The 18,904-nt window shown below is 22.7% G+C and overlaps 1 protein-coding gene across 1 annotated transcript in view; it reads left to right on the top strand.

The window, feature by feature from the left end:
• LOC117178282 (rotatin) overlaps positions 1-18,904 on the top strand; it is a 126,931-nt gene that overhangs the window by 89,846 nt on the left and 18,181 nt on the right. The window contains exons 22-24 of the mRNA XM_033369642.1: positions 1,035-1,203; positions 4,503-4,699; positions 11,495-12,225. Of these exons, the coding sequence (XP_033225533.1) occupies positions 1,035-1,203; positions 4,503-4,699; positions 11,495-12,225 (1,097 nt within the window). The remainder of the gene's footprint in view (positions 1-1,034; positions 1,204-4,502; positions 4,700-11,494; positions 12,226-18,904) is intronic.

Raw genomic sequence — 18,904 nt, 5'->3', positions numbered from 1 at the left:
TCAGTTAGAGATTCATTATTATAGTTAATAATTCATCGCTTTGATTGAAAATCCAACTATTCGGTTGAAAATTGTTGTTTTTTGTTTTAAATCAATTTTTTTCACTGGAAATTTAACCATTCCATTTATGGTTAAAAATGGATTTTTTTAGTTTTGTACTATTTGATTGAAAATTGGTCTTTTTTAGTTAAAAATTCATGTATTTTGTTAAAAATTCGTTTTTTTTTATTATATAATATTAATCCTCTTGTTTGAAAATCTCTTTTTCGTTGAAAATTTAACTAATCCAGTTAAATATTCCAAAATGTTAGTTTAAAATTTAACTAGGTCAGTTAAAAATTCACCATTATAGTTGAAAATTTCATCGCTTTGATTAACAATTTAACTATTTTGTTGAAAATTGTTCTTTTTTCTTTCAAATTAATTTTTTCAAATGGAAATTTAACTATTCCATTTATGGTTAAAAATGGATCTTTCTTAGTTTCGAATTCAACTATTTGGTTGAAAATGTGTCTGATTAAAATTGAAATTACTTCAAAAAATTTTTTATAGAAAATTAATCTTGCTGTTTGAAAAATCATCTTTTTTCGTTGGAAATAAAACTATTGGTTGGGAGTCAAACTCTTTGGTTAAAATATCATCAGTTTTGTTGAAAATTTACTTTTTCTGGTGGAAATTGAATTATTTCAACTAAAAATTTAACTATTTCATTTTATGTTTCGTTTAAAAGCGCTTATGTATTTAAAAATATCTTTTAATATAAGTTTTCAACGCTTTCTACATGAAACATTTCAATTGAATCCTTAAAAACTGAAAAATAAAACAATATTTATTATAAATTCGCGTAACTGTATTAATATTTTGAGTTCATTAGTTTTAAAAATGCAAAATATTTTAATGACTCCGTACTGTGCAAAATTATACCTGGAAAAAACCTGGAATTTTAGGGAATTTTCTGCCAGGATTTGAGTAAACACCCGTTTTTTTTTATTTTGGAAGATACTATTTTTTTACTTAGTTTTTCTTTTTACTAGTTTCTTTGAAAGGTTCGGAAATGACAGAAGAGGACAATTACCCTCAGTTTGTGGCGACTCCCTCTTTGATCTCAGCTCTCTGTAATTTACTCAATAATTTGATAATTGTCGGAGAACACGAAGTAGTGCAACAGATTTACGAACATTCCTTGGATAAATATTTTTTCAGGTAAGGCGAAAGCTTCGTAATAATTTTTTTACAGACTTCACACTCTTTCCTCTATTTCCGTCTTTTACCATTTTTTAAAAGAATTATTATTTTTCCCCCTATTTTCCGAAAATTTGCCCCTTCTCTTGTTTTTTCTTTCTTTTTTTTTTTTTTTGCTTAAATGCAAACTTAATTAATATAACCTAATAATAAAATGCAACTTTTTTTTGGTTGAAAGTTAATTGCTTGCAATTTAAAATTATATATTTATATTTTTGGTTCAAAATCCATTAATTATTTTTCAAAATTCTACTTTTATATCTAAAGTTCAACTGTTTGGATAAAAATTGCACTATTTGCTGCAAAATTCCATTCTTTTGTTGAAATTTTAACTATGCTGTTAAAATATCATATTTAGGGTCGAAAATTCTTATTTTTTTATTAATTCTTCGCCTTTTTGGATAGAAAATTGTCCTTTGAGATTGAAAATTTATCTTTTTTGTAGAAAAATGATCTTTCTTGATTGGAAATTCAGCTTTCAGGGCTTAAATCGAACTTATTGGTTGAACACTCAACTGTCTTCTTAAAAATTTGTTTTGTTGGTTTGAAAATTCAACTATTTCATTGAAAATTCACTTTTCTTGGTGGAAAATGAACTTTTGTTAAAAATTTATATTTTTTATTTAAAATTCTTCTTTTTTTTAAATCTAATTTTCCTAAATAAAAATTCAACTGTTTTTTATTTAAAATTAAACCTTTTGTTGAAATATCGATTATTATATTTTTCGTTGACAATTTTTCTCTTCTGTTTGGAAATTCGTATTTTTTGGTTTAATTTAACAATTTTTAATTTCGAATTGAAACATTTGTCAAAAATTCTACTCTTTGAGTAGAAATTTAACTATGTTGTGCCTAAATTTAATTCTTTTATTGAAATTTTAAATATTTTGTTAAAGCATTTTCTTTACGTTTTTTATTGATCCTTTGTCCTTTGAGTAGAAAATTTGTATTTCTGAATTGAAAATTTATTTATTTTTGTAGAAAAGTTATCTTTCTTGACTGGAAATTTAGCTTTCTTGGTTCAAAATGAATTTTATTGGGTGTTCATTCAACTTTCTTCTTAAAAATGTGTATTGTTAGTTTGAAAATTCAATTATTTCATTGAAAATTCATCTTTCTTGGTTGAAATTTTATTTTTTTATTAAAAATCCATCTTTTCGACATTTAAAGTCCACACTTTTATAAAACATTCAACTTTTTACCTTAAAAACTGTACACTTTTGTTAAAAATTCACTTTTTAAAAATTGTAAATTAATGTTTTTGTGAAATCTAATTTTTCTAAATGAAAATGTAACTGTTTTTTTTTTTAATTTTAAATTAAAAAATTAAGTTGATTTATATCGAATACTTTATTTTTCGTGGAAAATTCATCGTTCTGGTTGAAAAATTAACTATTTTATTAAAAATTAATTTATTTTCATTAATTATTGAACTTTTTTTGAATTCCGTCTTTTTTGGTTTTATTCGACGTTTTTTAATTTAGAATTGAAACCTTTTTTTGGTTGAAATATCGACTATTAAATTTTTCATTGATAATTGATCTCTTTTGTTGAAGATTCAACTGCTCGATTAAAAATTCGTTATTAAAAAAAAATGAAAATCAACTTTTCAACTTAAAATTCACGTGTTTTGTTAAAAATTCGTCTTTTTTGTGTAATGTAATCTGTTTTTTATTTAAATCAAGGTTTTTTTATTAAATGACTTTTATATTTTACGTTAAAAATCCTCCCTCTTTGCTTGAAAATTAAACTACTTGGTTAAAAGTTTAACTACTTTGTTAAAAACTAATTTTTTAAATTGAAAATTCGTTTTTTTCTTTGTTTTTCTATAATTAATTTTACTCTTAAATTAAACTTTTTTGTTATTTCAAGTTAATTTTATTTTAAATATCAACGATTATAGTTTTTGTTAAGAAATATATATTTTTTAATTCAACTGTTTGACCAAAGATAAATTTTATTTTGGTTGAGGATTATAACATTTTGTTGAAAATTCGTCTTTTGGCTCAATTCAATGGATTTTAACGTAGAATTAAAACATTTATCTATTCATATATCAATTCTTATATTTTTTGATGATAATTAATTTTTTCTAATTGAAAATTTAACAATTTTTTTACTTTGAATTAAATATTTTTTGTTTCTTTTTTTTTTTAATTCGACCATTTCTTTCAAAATTCATCTTTCCAGATTAAAAATTCAATAGTTTGGTGAAAAGTTGAACTATTTTAATGAAAATTAATACAAAGTTTCAACATTAATGATTTTTTAAAATGCTTGACTTTTTAATTTAAAAATCTTAACTCGTGTTGAAAATCCGTCTCTTTTGCAGGAAATGAATCTTGTTTGGTTTAAAAATTCATTTTTTTATTGAAGATTTATCATATTAGTTAAAAATTCATTTCTTTGGTTAAAAATTTCTTTTTTGTTCAAAATGTATACTTTTTAGTTTAAAATATTTTTGTTTTTGTAGAAAATTCTTTTTTTTTTGATAATTGAATATCTTTCTTATTAAACAGTCGTATTTTTTGTCGAAAATTCAACTATTTTGTTGAACGTTTGTCTTTTTTGGATAGAAAATTCATACTTTTCTATTTAAGATCCACATTTGTGATGCAAAATTCATTTTTTTAATTAAAAATTCAACAACTTGGTAGAAAGTTGAACTACATTGTTGAAAATTTATTATTTTATGGTTGAAAACTGATCTCTTTGGGTGAAAATTGAACTTTTTTTTTAATTTGTTATTTTTTTGTTGAGAATTAATTTTGTAATCTTAAAATGTATCTCTTCCAACTTTGGTGGAGAATCGATATTTTAAATTGGAAATTTACCTTTTCATGATGAAAATACATGTATTTTGTTAAAAATTCTTCTTTTTGTTTGAAAATTCGTCATTTCTAGGTCAAATTTATCATTATAATTTATTTTGTTGTTGAAAATTCAACTAATTATTTGAAAAATTATTTTTTCAGGTTTCAAAATCAACGGTTTTCTGAAACATTAAACTTTTCAACTTGATAATTCGAGTCTTTTCTAACCAAAATTAATCTTCCTTGGTCGAATATTCCATATATATATTTTCTTTTTAATATTCACTTTATTCCCTCATTTTCGTGAAAATCGCCCTATTTTTCCCGTTTTGAGATCATTTTCAGTTGTAAAGTCCGATTTTGAATTCAAAGTTGAAATTTGACTTTTTTAATTTTTGGAATTGAATTTCTAAACTATCTTTTTTTTTATTTTTTCTGGTGTTTCAGCTGCTTCAAAGAGATCCCAAAAAATATTGAATGTAAAAAAACGTTGGAAAACTATTGTGACATTCTGGAAATGTATACGAGCCTGTGCAACGTTTTGACCAATTGTATCACTCACAGCAACGAATTTGCATCCGTTGCTTCATTTTCACCCGATTCAATCTATCTCCTCTTCAGTTTTCTCAATAAGAAACTCTACTGTAAGTACAATATTAATTTACTAAAACAGGGTGTTCAGCGTTCTTGTTTTTTTTTAACTCTTGAAAACCTCGAAATCTCCTTGAATTTATGACGAGAACCTTAAATTTGAATTTTTGTTTTGCCTTTAAAAAAATGAATTTGATTGAAATGTAAAAAGTAATTTTAATCTTTTAGTCGGTTATAAAAGGAATATTATGTTTAGAAAAAATCTTGCTACTAAAAAGTTATTTTTTGTCAAAATATAATTTATCTTTTGTTCGTTATCAAATAAATAAAGAAATTTCAGGGCACTTAAACAATTTTGTAAGTTTTTTTTATTTTTTCTCCTATAATATAGAATGTTTAAGTATACATTTTTTTTTGTGTTATTTAACTTTCAAATTTGATAAATTATTAGTCAAAATTTTATATGTTAATTAAGTTTCAGATTTAGAATGAGTTTTCAAATTTTTTTATAATAATCCCAAAGATTTTAAAATATTTCAAACCTTTTATAATATTTAAAAGGATTTTGAGCATTTTAAAAAGAGTTCACGGATTTGAAGGATTAGAAAAAGGCGTGCAGACAAGATTTCAAAAATATTGAAAAGAATTCAGAAGGATTTTAAAACATTTCAAAAATTTTAAATATTTCAAAGTGGGTACGTTACAAAATATTTCGAAGATTTTGAAGATTTTATCAAAAATTAAAATGATTTTAAAAGAGTCCACAAAGATTTAAAAATATTTCTTAAAGATTTCAAAAAATACAAGAATTTTAAAGATTTAAAAACATTTTAAAGATTTTAAACGGTTCTATTTTTGTTTAGTAATGATTTTAAATGAATATAAAATATTTCAAAAATATTTCAGAGATTTCATAAGGATTTTAAAAGTTTTTAAGAATTTCGAAGATTTTAAAAAGGGTACATTACACCAGATTTCAAAGATTTTAAACAATTTCAAAAGTTTTCAATAAATTTAAGAATAATTCGAAAGATATAAGTGATTTTAAGGGAACACAAAAGATTTCACTAACAAAGACGAAAGAAAGATTTCACAAATATATTTTAAATTTTCAAGAAGATTTCGAAGATTCGATACGTTTCAAAGATTTTACTAAAATTTTAAAAGGTTTTGAAAGATTCGACAAAGATTTTAAATATTTTAATGATTCCAAATAACTACAAAATATGTTACAAATATTTCAAAGATTTCATCAAAATTTCAGAAAGATTTCAAAAGTATACGAGAATTTCAAAGATTTTAAAACGGATTCAGTAAAATATACATGCAAGATATTTTACAAAAATTACAAATATTTTAATGATTTTCAATGAATATAAAAGATTTAAAAAATAAACATTAAAGAAAGATTATACTGAGATTTCAAAGATTTAAAATATATTTCGAAAAATTTCACAAAGATTTCGAAGATTTTAAGGATTTCAAAAATTTTACTAAAATTTAAAAAGATTTTAAGAGATTCTACAAAGATTTCATAAAAATTACTTGAAGATTTCAAAAGAATAGGAGTATTTCGAAGATTTAAATAAGGGTAGAGTACACTGGAACCCACAGGTTTTCAAATTTTTTAAATAATTTCGAATTTTTTAGAATATTTCAATGATTTAAAACAAATACAATACAAAAGGTTTCAAAAAGATTTTACAAATATTTCAAAAAATCCATAAGAATTTCAAAAGTACGCCAAAATAGAAAAAAATTTAGAGATTTTAAACGAGTTCGCATTTTTAAAATAAAATATCAAAAGATTTCAAATATTCCAGTTATTTTAAGTAAAGACAAAGATTGAAGACAGATTTTCAAAATATTTCAAAGATTTCGAAAAATTATACAATCATTACAAATAATTTAAGGATTTGATAGATTTTACCAAAAATTTTAAATATTTAAAAAAATTTTTAGGCTTATTCGCTTCGTAGGGCGAAAACTTTATTTTCAAAATTCTCAGATTTATCTTTAATCATTTTTTTATTTTTCCTGACCATTAAGATTCAAATACCGGCATTTTAATCTTGCAATATTTTTAAGATCGGATCTTTTATAACCGGAATCAAACAATATTTCCAATCAAAAATAAGATTTTTCAAATTTACGTATTTATTTTAAACAATAAAATTAATTTTCTACTACAAAAGATGACTTTTTAAAAAAAGACTTCGAGTTTCAACAAAGTAAATAAATTTTCGAACAACAATTCAATTTTCGACCAAAAAAGATTAATTGTTGAGTTTTCTAGTCGAAAGACGAATTTTTTGTACGAAAATTGAATTTCCAAAGAGAAAGAATGAATTTTCAGCGACAAAAAAAAATAATTTTTATCCAAATAGTTCAATTTCCGTCAAAGAGATCAATTTTCTACAAAAAATATGAATCTTCGACCAAAAATGATTTCTTAAGAAAGTGGTTTAAACGAAATAGTTGAGTCTGCATGCAAAGAAGATTAATTTTCAGCCAAAAAGTTGCGTTTTCATTTAAGATAGATTTTTATTTGATTATTCAATATTAAAATATGAGTTTAAAATAAGAAGTAAATTTTCTGCGAAGATATTTGAATTGGCAAAAAAAAAAGTTAAATTTTATGACTAAAAAGGATTTGTTTGAAACAAAATCGTTGAATTTTTAACCAAAGAATTGAATTGTTATCTGAAAAAGATGGAATTTCTACTAAAATAGATGAATTTTTAAAGAAAGAGAAAAAATTTCAAACAAAAGTTAAATTTTTATCTATAAAAGATTTCAGTTGATTTTTGAATACTAACATGTGAATTTTAAACAATTTAATTTTCTATGAAATAGTTGAATTTTTAACTAAACACAGGGTGGCGGCCGCTGGACCGGGAAACGGGGAAATGATCAGGAATTTTATGAGACCGGGAAATGAACGTGAATTTATTTTTTGACCGAAGAGCTGTTTAAAATCGAAGATTTTTTATAACAAACATTTTTAATTGAACAACTATGAATATGAATTAAATAATGATATTTAAATTTGAATTGCACTCTAAAATTTTCAAAATGAATAATAATTGATTGTAAAAAACGATTTGGCATCAGTTCATCAATTAAACTGTTTCAATTGGAAAGTCTTAAACAAATGTAAACGCCCTATTGAAACTTTATAAACTATTTTTAATTTTAAAATAACTTTTACATTATATATTTATGATTAAAGTCCTTTATTAAATTGCATTCTAAAATATTCCGTTTCTTAATCACGTAATTTAAAATTTTTCAATTAAAAAAAAGAACAGTTACTTAATATTTAGAAATATCTGACTGTACATTTAAAATGAGTAATCATAATTAAAATACTCAAAACGGAACAAAAAAACTAAGCTTTCAAAATTACAATTTTAATTGTTCTATTTAAAAAAATTTAATTTGTGAGTCAACTTCTTAAATTTTGATGTATAAATAACAATTGAACACCTATTATTCTTGGAAAAAATCGACTAAGTTGAAGAAATATTTAGAAGTTTTGAAAAAATTCAAAATTAATTACAAATTTGAAATGATTTCAAATAATTTAAACGAAGTGTCTACGTGTAACGATAAAGCCCGGATATTATTACCAACATTTCGGTGCAAATATTCCACGACCTAATTTGATTCCAATTATAGAATTTTGGCAGATTTCAAACATGAAATTTAGAAGCTTTTTAGTAATATTTTTTAAAATTGCTAGGAAAATTGAAAATGATTTTTTTTTAATTATTTTAAATTCGAATAATTTTAAAAGATATTTAGAAGTTAATAAAAAACTTTTAATAATATTTTTTAGTTTTTAAAAATTCGAAACTACATGTAGATTTTTCAAAATCTTGAAATAGAATTTCGAAGAATTTTAAGGATTTTTATACTATTAAAAATTTAATACATAATTTAAACAGAGATTTTTCAATCTTTTACAAATTTATAATTAGAACAAGAAATTATTCAGAATAATAACCGGGAATTTCAAATCTTAACAAATTCTGAATTGAAACTGGTATTTATCCAAAAGAATTATAATTCTTTTTGGAACAGGAAATGTTTAAATTTAAATAAATTCCGAGCTGGAACAGGGAATTTTTTATTTGGATGAATTCTAATTCTAAGTTCAAACATGACATTTTTGAGAAAAATTAAAATTATGAATTGGAACAGGGAATTTTACAAAAATTCGAATTCTTTTTCGAAACGGAAAGTTTTCAAAAATGATTAAATTCCGGATTTGAACAATGAATTTTCAATTTTTAACCAATTCTGAATTGAAACTGAAATTTATCCAGGAGAATAATATTTCTCAATTGAAACAGGAAATTTTTCCAAAAAGTTCTAATTCTTACAATTAGTTGAGATGGAAAATTCCCGAAAAGAATAAAAATTCTGGATTCAAACTGGAAATTTTTTGAAAAGAATTAAAATTACGCCTTTAAATAGGGAATTTTCAATTTTTAATCAATTCTGAGCTGGAATTAGAATTTAAAATTGCTTAAAATGGTATAATTTTTAATATTTTTAAATTCAGTGATTGATTCTTCAATTTAGAAAATTTAAAATTATAACGTGGATTTATATTTTTGGAACCGTGAAAAATGTTTGCGAACCGGGAAATGACCGGGAACTTTTTTCTTTGACAAAAACGGCCACCCTGTAAACAGTTGCATTTTTATATAAGAAAGATGAAGTTTATACTAAAATAGATGAATTTTTTTTAAATAAAAAAGAAAATTTCTTTTAAAAATTATTGAATTTCAATCCAGAAGAGATTTTAATTTGACTTTTCAACATCACAGTATGAGTTTTAAACACGAAGTAAATTTTTTGCGAAGATACTTGAATTTGAAACAAAACAGTTAAATTTTCAACTAAAAACGATGACTTTTTTAACAAAGTTTTGAATTTTTAACCAAACAGTTGCATTTTATCCAAGAAAGAAGAAATTTCACTAAAAAAAGGTGAATTTTTAAACAAAAAAGACAAATTTTGAAAAAAGTTGAATTTTTATCTAAAAACGATTTTAGGTGATTTTTGAATACTAAAATGTGAATTTTAAACAAGTTAATTTTCTACAAAATAGTTAAATTTTCAACCAAACAGTTGCATTTTTATCTGAAAAAGATGGAATATCCACTAAAATATATGAATTTTTAAACAAAGAGAAAAATTTTCAAAACAATTTTCTAGGAAATAGTTGAATTTTCAACCAAAAAGTTGCGTTTTTATATAAGAAAGATAAAGTTTATAAGAAAATAGATGAATTAAACAAAAATTTATTTTTAAAAATCTTGAATTTTCATCCACAAAAGATTTTAATTTTACTTTACAACATCAAAGTATGAGTTTTAAAAAAGCACTAAATTTTCTGCAAAAATACTTGAATTTTCCACACAAAAAAATCAATTTTTAACCAAAAAGGATGACTTTTTTACAAAATTGTTGAATTTTTAACGAAACAGTTGAATTTTATACAAGAAAGAATAAATTTCTACTAAAACAGGTGAACTTTTAAACAAAAAAGACCCATTTTCAAAAAAAGTTGCATTTTTATATAAAAAAGATGAAGTTTATACTACTATAGATGAATTTTTCTGAAATAAAAGCACAAATTTATTATTTTAAAAGTTGAATTTTCATCGAGAAAATATTTTAATTTGACTTTTCAACATGAAAGTATGAGTTTTAAAAAGGTCTAAATTTTCTACGAAGATACTTGAATTTGCAACAAAACAGTTAAATTTTCAACTAAAAAGGAAGACCTTTTAACAAAATTTTTGAATTTTTAACCAAACAATTGCATTGTTATCTGAAAAAGATAAAATTTCTTTCTTTTAATACTAACATGTGAATTTTAAATAAGTTAATTTTCTACGAAATAGTTGAATTTTTAAACGAAAATTATGACTTTTCATCAAAATTGTTGAATTTTTAACGAAACAGTTGAATTTTATTCAAGAAATAAGAAATTTCTACTAAAACATGTGAATTTTCAAACAAAATAAAAAACAAATTTAAAAAAAAGTCGAATTTTTATCTAAAAAATATTTCAATTGATTTTTGATTACTAACATGTGAATTTTAAATAAGTTATTTTTCTACGAAATAGTTGAATTTTCAACCGAAAAGGATGACTTATTAACAAAATCGTTGAATTTTTAACCAAACAATTGCATTTTTATCTGAGAAAGATAGAATTTCTACTAAAATAGATGAGTTTTTAAATTAAAAAACAAATTAAAAAAATTGAATTCTCATTCAAACAGATTTTAGTTCACTTTTCAGCACCAAAGTATGAATTTCTTGAAATCTAAACAAGTTAATTTTCTACAAAACAGTTGAATTTTCAAAAAAAAAAAAAAATCAGTTGACCATTAATAATAATCATAATAATCAAAGACCAGAAGTATAAACTTGTAATATTTTTAACCCAGAATCTCTCATAGATGGAATAAAATAATTTTAAATTAAAATTGAAGAATGTATTCTGCTTGACAATTATTGAAAATAATAGAAATTCCCTCACTTTTGTCAGATTTTTTTAAAGTCCCTGACTTTCTAAACAAAAAAATTCCGTTACCTTTTAAAAATTATTGTTGGCTAGTTTCATTTTTCATTCAACCGGTTTCTTTGGCGCGTAAAGTTAAATTTATAATAAATTTCTGTATAATTAATGTAAGTTATTGCTTAATTTACAAATTTCCAAAAATCCCCCCTCCCCTTGATTTTTTTTACCTGAAAAAAGTGATCTTGAACCTTCATTTGATTAATTTTCAGGGAAAATAATAATTTTTGTAATTTTTATTCAGACACTGTGAGTCCCAGATTGATTTACTTACGCAACCGACTTTGGATATCAATCTACAATTTTCTGGCAGTGCTCTCTCTCACAGAAAGTCAGCACTTTGAAGCCATACAAACGGCCCTAGAACTGTGCGGTCCAGAATTGGTAATTAATTCCATTTACGAAGCAATGAAAAATAATGCCACTGAATTGCAAATGAGCGCAATCGGTTGCCTCGCGTTTTTGCTTTCTCAAGAGTTGCAGAAAGACCCAGAAAAAGGTGTTCTCTCTCTGAAATCCGTTTTAGACACAAGCCTAATGCTACTTTCCAACGGAAACAAAGATTGCACTCTCAGGGAAGTTTTGTCAAATGTCAATAAACTTTCCATAAGAAACTCGAATATTCACAAGAGAAAATCCAATGAAGAGGAGGATCTCAAAAGCCAAATTAATGGCACAAAATCCCATCGTGAGAAGGAAAATCTTACAGTTGGTTCTGAAATTTGCAAAATTCTTTTGCATCTTTTTATAGCGCATAGTTATGCCAAGACTAAAAAAGCTGATAAGCAATCCAAGGACAAAGATCTTATTGTGGGGGCGCTCACGAATTTGCTCTGTGTTTCGGAAGAGGCGAAAAAAATTGCAATTAAGGAGGATCTGCTGGAAACTTCTCTGATGATGTTGAAGGAATTGTATGTGAAAGTCAACGTTCAACCTTTTGAATTGCACAGAAGTCAAACGGATCGCGAGAAAAAGGTATTTGAAAAAATATTTTTTTAATTTTTGCAGAACTAGTTTCTAGAAGTTTAGAGGTCTAGAAGAAGTTCTAGAAGTTCTAGAAGTTCTAGAAGTCTAGAAGTTTCTTTTAGTATTTTTTGTGATTTAAGAAAAGTGATTTCTTTTTCATCTACAGTCTCAGGACTTTGTTCTTTATTTTTTTATTTTAATCTATTAGGTTACGGTCTTATTTATTTATTTAAAGTTTATGGATCTTAGATTTCTCAGATTATATCAGTTTAATTAAATTATAATTTATTATTGTTGAAGAGTAATTATTTTTTCAAATATATTTTACTTTGAACAGAGAATTTTTTTAAAGACTTATAATTCGAATTGAGAACAAAGGAGTTAAAAAAATTCGTGTTACAATTTAAAAGTTCTCTCTTCCAATAGTTTTTAGATTAATAGTAATATTTCAAGGAGAAAATATTCCTAAATTATAATAGAAAATTGTGTTAAATTTTTCGTTGCGAATGTATCTTTTTAGTTAAAAATTTTGCTATTTGATAAAATTATATTAATTAAAGTCTTATATTTTTGATTAAAGACTAATATTTCAAGTTGAAAATTCATTTATATTATTACAAAGTCATCTTTAAGTAGAAAATTAATCTTCTTCGTCGAAAAATAATGTTTTTGGTTTAAAATTCAACTATTTGGGTAAAAGTTGATTTATTTTTTTGGAAATTCAACAATTTTATTAAAAAGTAATCTTTTTTTATCGAAGATTTAACTGTTTTTTTTTTCAAAAAATAGACTTGTTATATAGAAAATTCATCTTTTCGGATTATAAATTCCATTTTTGGCAGAAAATTCATCTTTTTTGGTTGAAAGTTAATTATTTTTAATTAGAAAGTTTACAATTATATAATTGGTTCAGAATACGTATATTTTTTCTCTTTAATTGAAAAATTTAATTTATATTTTTTGTTGAAAAATGAATTATTTGGTTTATAATTCATGTATTTTTTGGAAAAATCTTTTTTTTTTTAATTTAAAAATTCATAATTTTAGTTTTCAAATTAATTTTTTATATAAAAGTTTCAGTATTATCTCAAAAATTCCTTTTTTTTATAATAATTATTTAACTACAAAATTAATGTACTGCTTTTTTGTTATAAATTAATTGATCGTTGTCAAAAATTCGTCTTTTTTGTAGATATTTAAGCGCTTTGATTAACAATTTGACTATTTTATCAACAAATATTTTTATTTGGTTGAAAAACATTTTTTCGAAATGAAAATTCAACTATTGTATTTTAAATTGAAATTTTTTTGTAGAACAGTAATTTTGTAGCTAAAAATTTAACTTTTCAATTTGTGGTCAAAAATTTATCTGATTATTTGAAAATTTAACTATTTAGTTACAAATTTCTGTATTTTTGTTTTTGATTCGTCTTTTTTGGTGGACAATTTTTTTTACATGAAAATTAGAGTATTTAATTTTTAGTTAAAATTTCATCTTTTTAGTTTTAACATTCAACGAATGATTGAAAATGCATGCTTTTCTTTTGAAAATCGGTATTTTTTAGTTGAAAATTCAACTATTTGGTGTAAAATTCATTTATTTTGTTGGTGAAAAATTAATTATTTTTAAATAAAAAGTTTACTAGTATATAATTGGTTCAGAATTCACCTCTTTTTTCTCTGATTTTTTGTTTTTCAAAAATTAACTATTTGGTTGAAAATTCATATATTTTTGGAACTCGTATTTTTTTAACTCTTATAATTTTAGTTTTTAAATTCACTGTTTTAGATAAAAATTTAACTATTTTTTTTAGTTGGCCTTTTTTTTTAGATCTTCAATCTTTTTGTTAAAAATTATTTTTATTTGATTAGAAACAAAAATTTAACTTAAAATTCAATTATTATATTTTAAGTTCAAAATTGATCTCTTTTAATGAAAATTGAACTATTTAGTTACAAACTTATATTTTTAAGTTGAAAATTGAACAATTTTTTTTTTAAATTGATGTATTTTTTGGATATTTTTTGTAATGGAATAACCATTTTTTGGTTAAGAGTTGAACTTTTAAGTAAGAAATTGAACTTTTTTTTTATCGGAAATTCATGTACTTTGTTGGAAATTCATTTCTCCGGTTCAAAATGTAACTACTTTGTGCAAAATAATTTTTTTTAGCTTTAACTATTTTGCTAAATATCCGTTTGTTTCTTATTGGGAACTAGATATTAACGGAAAATTCAACTATTCTGTTTTTGATCGAAAATTTATCTTTTTTGGATGAAAATTCAAGTATTTAGTTGAAAATTGATATTTTAAATTAAAAAATTAAACAATTGTTTTAAAAATATATGTACTTTGTGACAAATTCGTCTTTTTTTGTTGAAAATTAATCTTTTTGTCATAAAATTCAATTATTCCAGTTGAATATTCATTATTTTAGTTAAAAATTCATCAGTTTGGCCAAAAATTAATTTCTTTAATTAAAAATGTAACTGTTTTATTTTTAGTTGAAAATTGATCTTTTCTAGGTCTTTTTTTAATTAAAAATTCAACTATTTCGTTGAAAATTCACGCATCCTGTCGAAAAATAGATTTTTTTCTAGAAAATTATCCTTTTTTTTTAAATTGAATCTTCTTGTTTAGAAGTTCTCCTTTCGGTTAAAAATTTAAGTATTCCAATTAAATACTTATCATTTCAGTTGAAAATTTATCTCTTTGGTTGAACATTCATATATTGACTAAAAATTTAATAATTGATTTTTGGTTTGGAAAATTATATTTTTTAGTTGAAAATATATATTTTTTGGTAAAAATAAAATCTCTTCGTTGAAAATTAATCTTTTTGGTGAAAAATTCAATTATTCTAGTTGAAGTTTTATCATTTAAGTAAAAAATTCAGCATTCTGGTTTATAATTTCACTATTTCAGTTAAATATTTACAATTTTATTTGAAAATATAACTATTTTGTGATAAAAGTTAGTTTTTTTGGCTTGAAATTATTTTTTTTAACTGAAAATTCAACGTATTCCAATTGATAATTCTACATTGTAGTTGAAAATTCATCTGTTTGGTTAAAAAGTCATATTTACTTATCAACTTGAAATTTAATTATTTATATTTTGCTCGACGATTTATCTTTTTAAGTAAAAATTAATTTTCGGTTTGAAAATTTGAATATTTCAGTTAAAGATTCATTGTTTTTTAGCCTTGAAATATTTTTAAATCCCCTAAAATATTTGAAAATTCCTTGGTATCTCTTTAAATACCCAAAAATATAAAATATCTTTCGAAATCCCTTGTAATAGGGTAAACATTCATGTGTTTTGTGGAAAAATGGTATTTTTTGGTAGAAAATTAATGTTTTTATTTCAAAATTAATCTTGATGGATGAAATTCATCTCTTTTTGGTTGAAAATTCAACTATTTCACTTGAATATTCATCTTTTTCATTGAAAATACATGATTTGGGTTTAAAGTTAAACTATTCCAGTAGAAGATTCATAATTTTATTTGAAAATTCATCATGTTAGTTAAAAACTACTATTTTGTTCAAAATCCGTTTTTTTTCATTTAATTTTTTCAACTGAAAGTTTAACTAACTTAAGAATATTTTAAATATTTCAGTGTATTTAAAAAGATTCCAAAACATGCCCAAAAACTTTAAGAAGGTTTAAAGTATTTTGAAAGATTTTAAATCATTTTGTGTATTTTCAAAGATCCCAATAATTTGAAGAGATTTCAAAAGCTTTTTAAAGTTTTTAAGATATCTTTAATAATTCCAAAGATTTTTCAGAAGCTTTGCAAATTTTCAAAATATTTTAAAGCTTTTCTCAAATTTTATGGTATTTCCAAATATTTTAAAGGATTTAAAATATTTTTGGATATCTTTAAACATTCCAAAGATATTTTAAAAGATTCCATGAAACTTTTAATAGAAAGCAATAATTTAAAGAGTTTTCAAAGTTTTAGGGGTATTTTTAAAAATTCAATGGAATTTTTAAGAGCTCTAAATTTTTTAAAGGGATTTCGAAGGATTTGAAATATATCAGGCTATTTGAAAAGATTTCAAGGAATTTTTAATTGATTTCCATAATATGTAAGGGTTTCAAATAATTTTAATGGTTTATAGCATTTTTTTAATTCTAAGGAATTTTAAAATGATATTAAGAATTTTAAGAAATTCAAATAATTTTAATCATTCTTGCGTATTTAAAATAAATGCCTTGTATTTTTCAAGAGCTTTAAAAAAATTTAAGATTCATTCCAAAGGATTTTATTGTATTTTCGAAAATTCTAAGAAGATGTCAAGATTTTCAGAAAATTTTCAGGGATTTCAAAAGATTTTAAAAGATTTTAAATATTTCACGGTATTTTTAATCATCCCATGAAATTTTCAATTGATCTTGAAATATTTTAGGGCATTTAAGAATATTAAAAAATGTTTAAGGTTTTCAAAAGATCTTATGAAAGAATTTCAAACATTTAAGATGTTAAAAGATTCCAATGAATTGATAATTGATTTTAATGCGTAAAAATTTCAAAGACTTTTAAAGATTTGGAGTTTTTTTTTAAATTTCAAGTAATTTTCAATTGATTTGTATAATTTGAAGGAATTTCTAATAATTTAAATTAATTTTTTGAGTATTTAAAAAAATTCAAGAGATTTTAAAAGATTTTAAAGGCTTTGAAGTATTTGAGGGTATTTTTAATAGATTTCAGTAATTTTAAGTGATTCTAAAAAAGATTTTTGGGTATTTTTAAAAGATCTCAAGACATTTTTAATTGATTTTGAAATATTTGAGGATATTTAAAAATATTTTAAGGAATTTGCAACAGCTTTAAAAAGTTTCAACAGATTTAAAAAAATTCCAAAGGATATCTAACATGTTAGGGATTCTTAAAAGACACCAAGTAATTTTTAATTGACTTCAATCACTTGAAGTGTTTTCAAAGAGCTTGAAATATTGTAGGGTACTTAAAACATTTAAATAAAATTTAAGGGATCTAAAATTTTTCAAGGGATTCTAATGCTTCAACGGGATTTGAAAACAAATTTAAAGATTCCATGCAATTTTATCAAATTTTTGAGTTTTTAAAATTATTTTTAGGGGATTTTAAAATCTTAAATGTATTTAAATCAATTTGAATTTTAATTTAGAATTCACCCTGTAATAGTTGCTACTTTCACCAAAAAAGACGATATTTCATTTAAAAAAAAATTAATTTCAAAACCAAAGATCGAATTTTCAACAAATAAAGATTTTTCAGTTATGAAAAAAAAAGAAGTTCATCTAAATTGTTGAACCTTCAAGCTAAAAGACGGATTTTCTGTACAAAAATTGAATTAAAAAAAAAAAAATGAATTCTTAGCCAAAAAAATTAATTTTCAAAAATTGAAGAAATTTAAATGAGATTCAAATTAAATTTAAAATCCTAAATGAACGTCCAAAAATCAAGTTAATGAGCAGAATTCCTGAAAGTAAATTCAAGAATCCAACATTTTATGTAAAAAAAATGATAAATATTTACCTGCAATAATTCAATTTTTAACCGAAAAGATGAATTTTCAAACAAAAATATTAAATTACAAAGAAAAAGTTAATTTTCTACGTAGAAGAAAATAGATTTATCAACAAAATATTACGCTTTCAACAAAAAAGTTGAATTTTCAATTCAAAAAGACAAATTAGCATCCAAATTGTTAAAACTGATGAATTTTTAACCATAAAGATTAATTTTCTAAAAAAAGCGAATTTTTTACGAAGTTCATAAATTTTCAAACAACCAATTCAATTTATAAATAAAAAATATCAATATTTAACCAAGCAGTGGAAATTTCCTTTAAAAAAAACATTTTCAGCCAAAAATATAATGATTAAATTTTTTATTAAAAATCTCCTTTCAACTTTTTTGTTGAAAATTTGTCTTTCATTCATTTATGTTTGTAGAAAGTCTACTTCTTGTTTGAAATTAATATTTTGATATTGAAAAGTCAAAGTAAAATATTTTCGGATGAAAATTTAACTGTTTATATTTATTTTTATTAAAAAATTAATCTGTTTTAGTAGAAATAGGATCTTTCATGGATAAAAATGCATCTGTTTGCTTGAAAATCAATCTTCTTTGTCTAAAGGTTCAACTATTTTTTTTTAATTTGGGTTGAACCACTTTGTTAAGAAATAATTTTTTTTAAGGTTTATATTTTTTAGTTGAAAATTCATCTCTTGAATTAAAAGTTTAACTACATTGTTGAAATTTTTTTATGAAAGCTTATTTCTTTATTGAAAATTTAACTATTTTGTTGAAAATTATTTTTTTACTGAAAATTAATTTAATGAGCAGAATTCCTGAAAGTAAAATCAAGAATCCAACGACCAAATGTGGACAATCAGCATAAAATGTTCCCATTGAAATCTGAAAAAATTTCTTTTCTTTCCTAAAAAAAAAGGAAAAAAAGAACTTTTCCCTTTAGACATTAATCTAATTTTTCTTTCCTCTTTTTTGTTTTTGTCTAAAGGGAATTTTTTTTTCTTTTTTAGGGAAGAGGAGGAATTTTTTTCAGATTTCAAGGGGAAAATTTTATGCTGGTTGTCCAAATTTGGTCGTTGGATTCTTGATTTTACTTTCAGGAATTCGCTCATTAAATTAATTTTCAGTAAAAACATTAATTTTCAACAAAACAGTTAAAT

This window comes from Belonocnema kinseyi, chromosome 8 (genome assembly GCF_010883055.1).
Source record: "Belonocnema kinseyi isolate 2016_QV_RU_SX_M_011 chromosome 8, B_treatae_v1, whole genome shotgun sequence".
Taxonomy (NCBI): domain Eukaryota; kingdom Metazoa; phylum Arthropoda; class Insecta; order Hymenoptera; family Cynipidae; genus Belonocnema; species Belonocnema kinseyi.
This window is presented reverse-complemented; position numbering and strand designations above follow the sequence as displayed.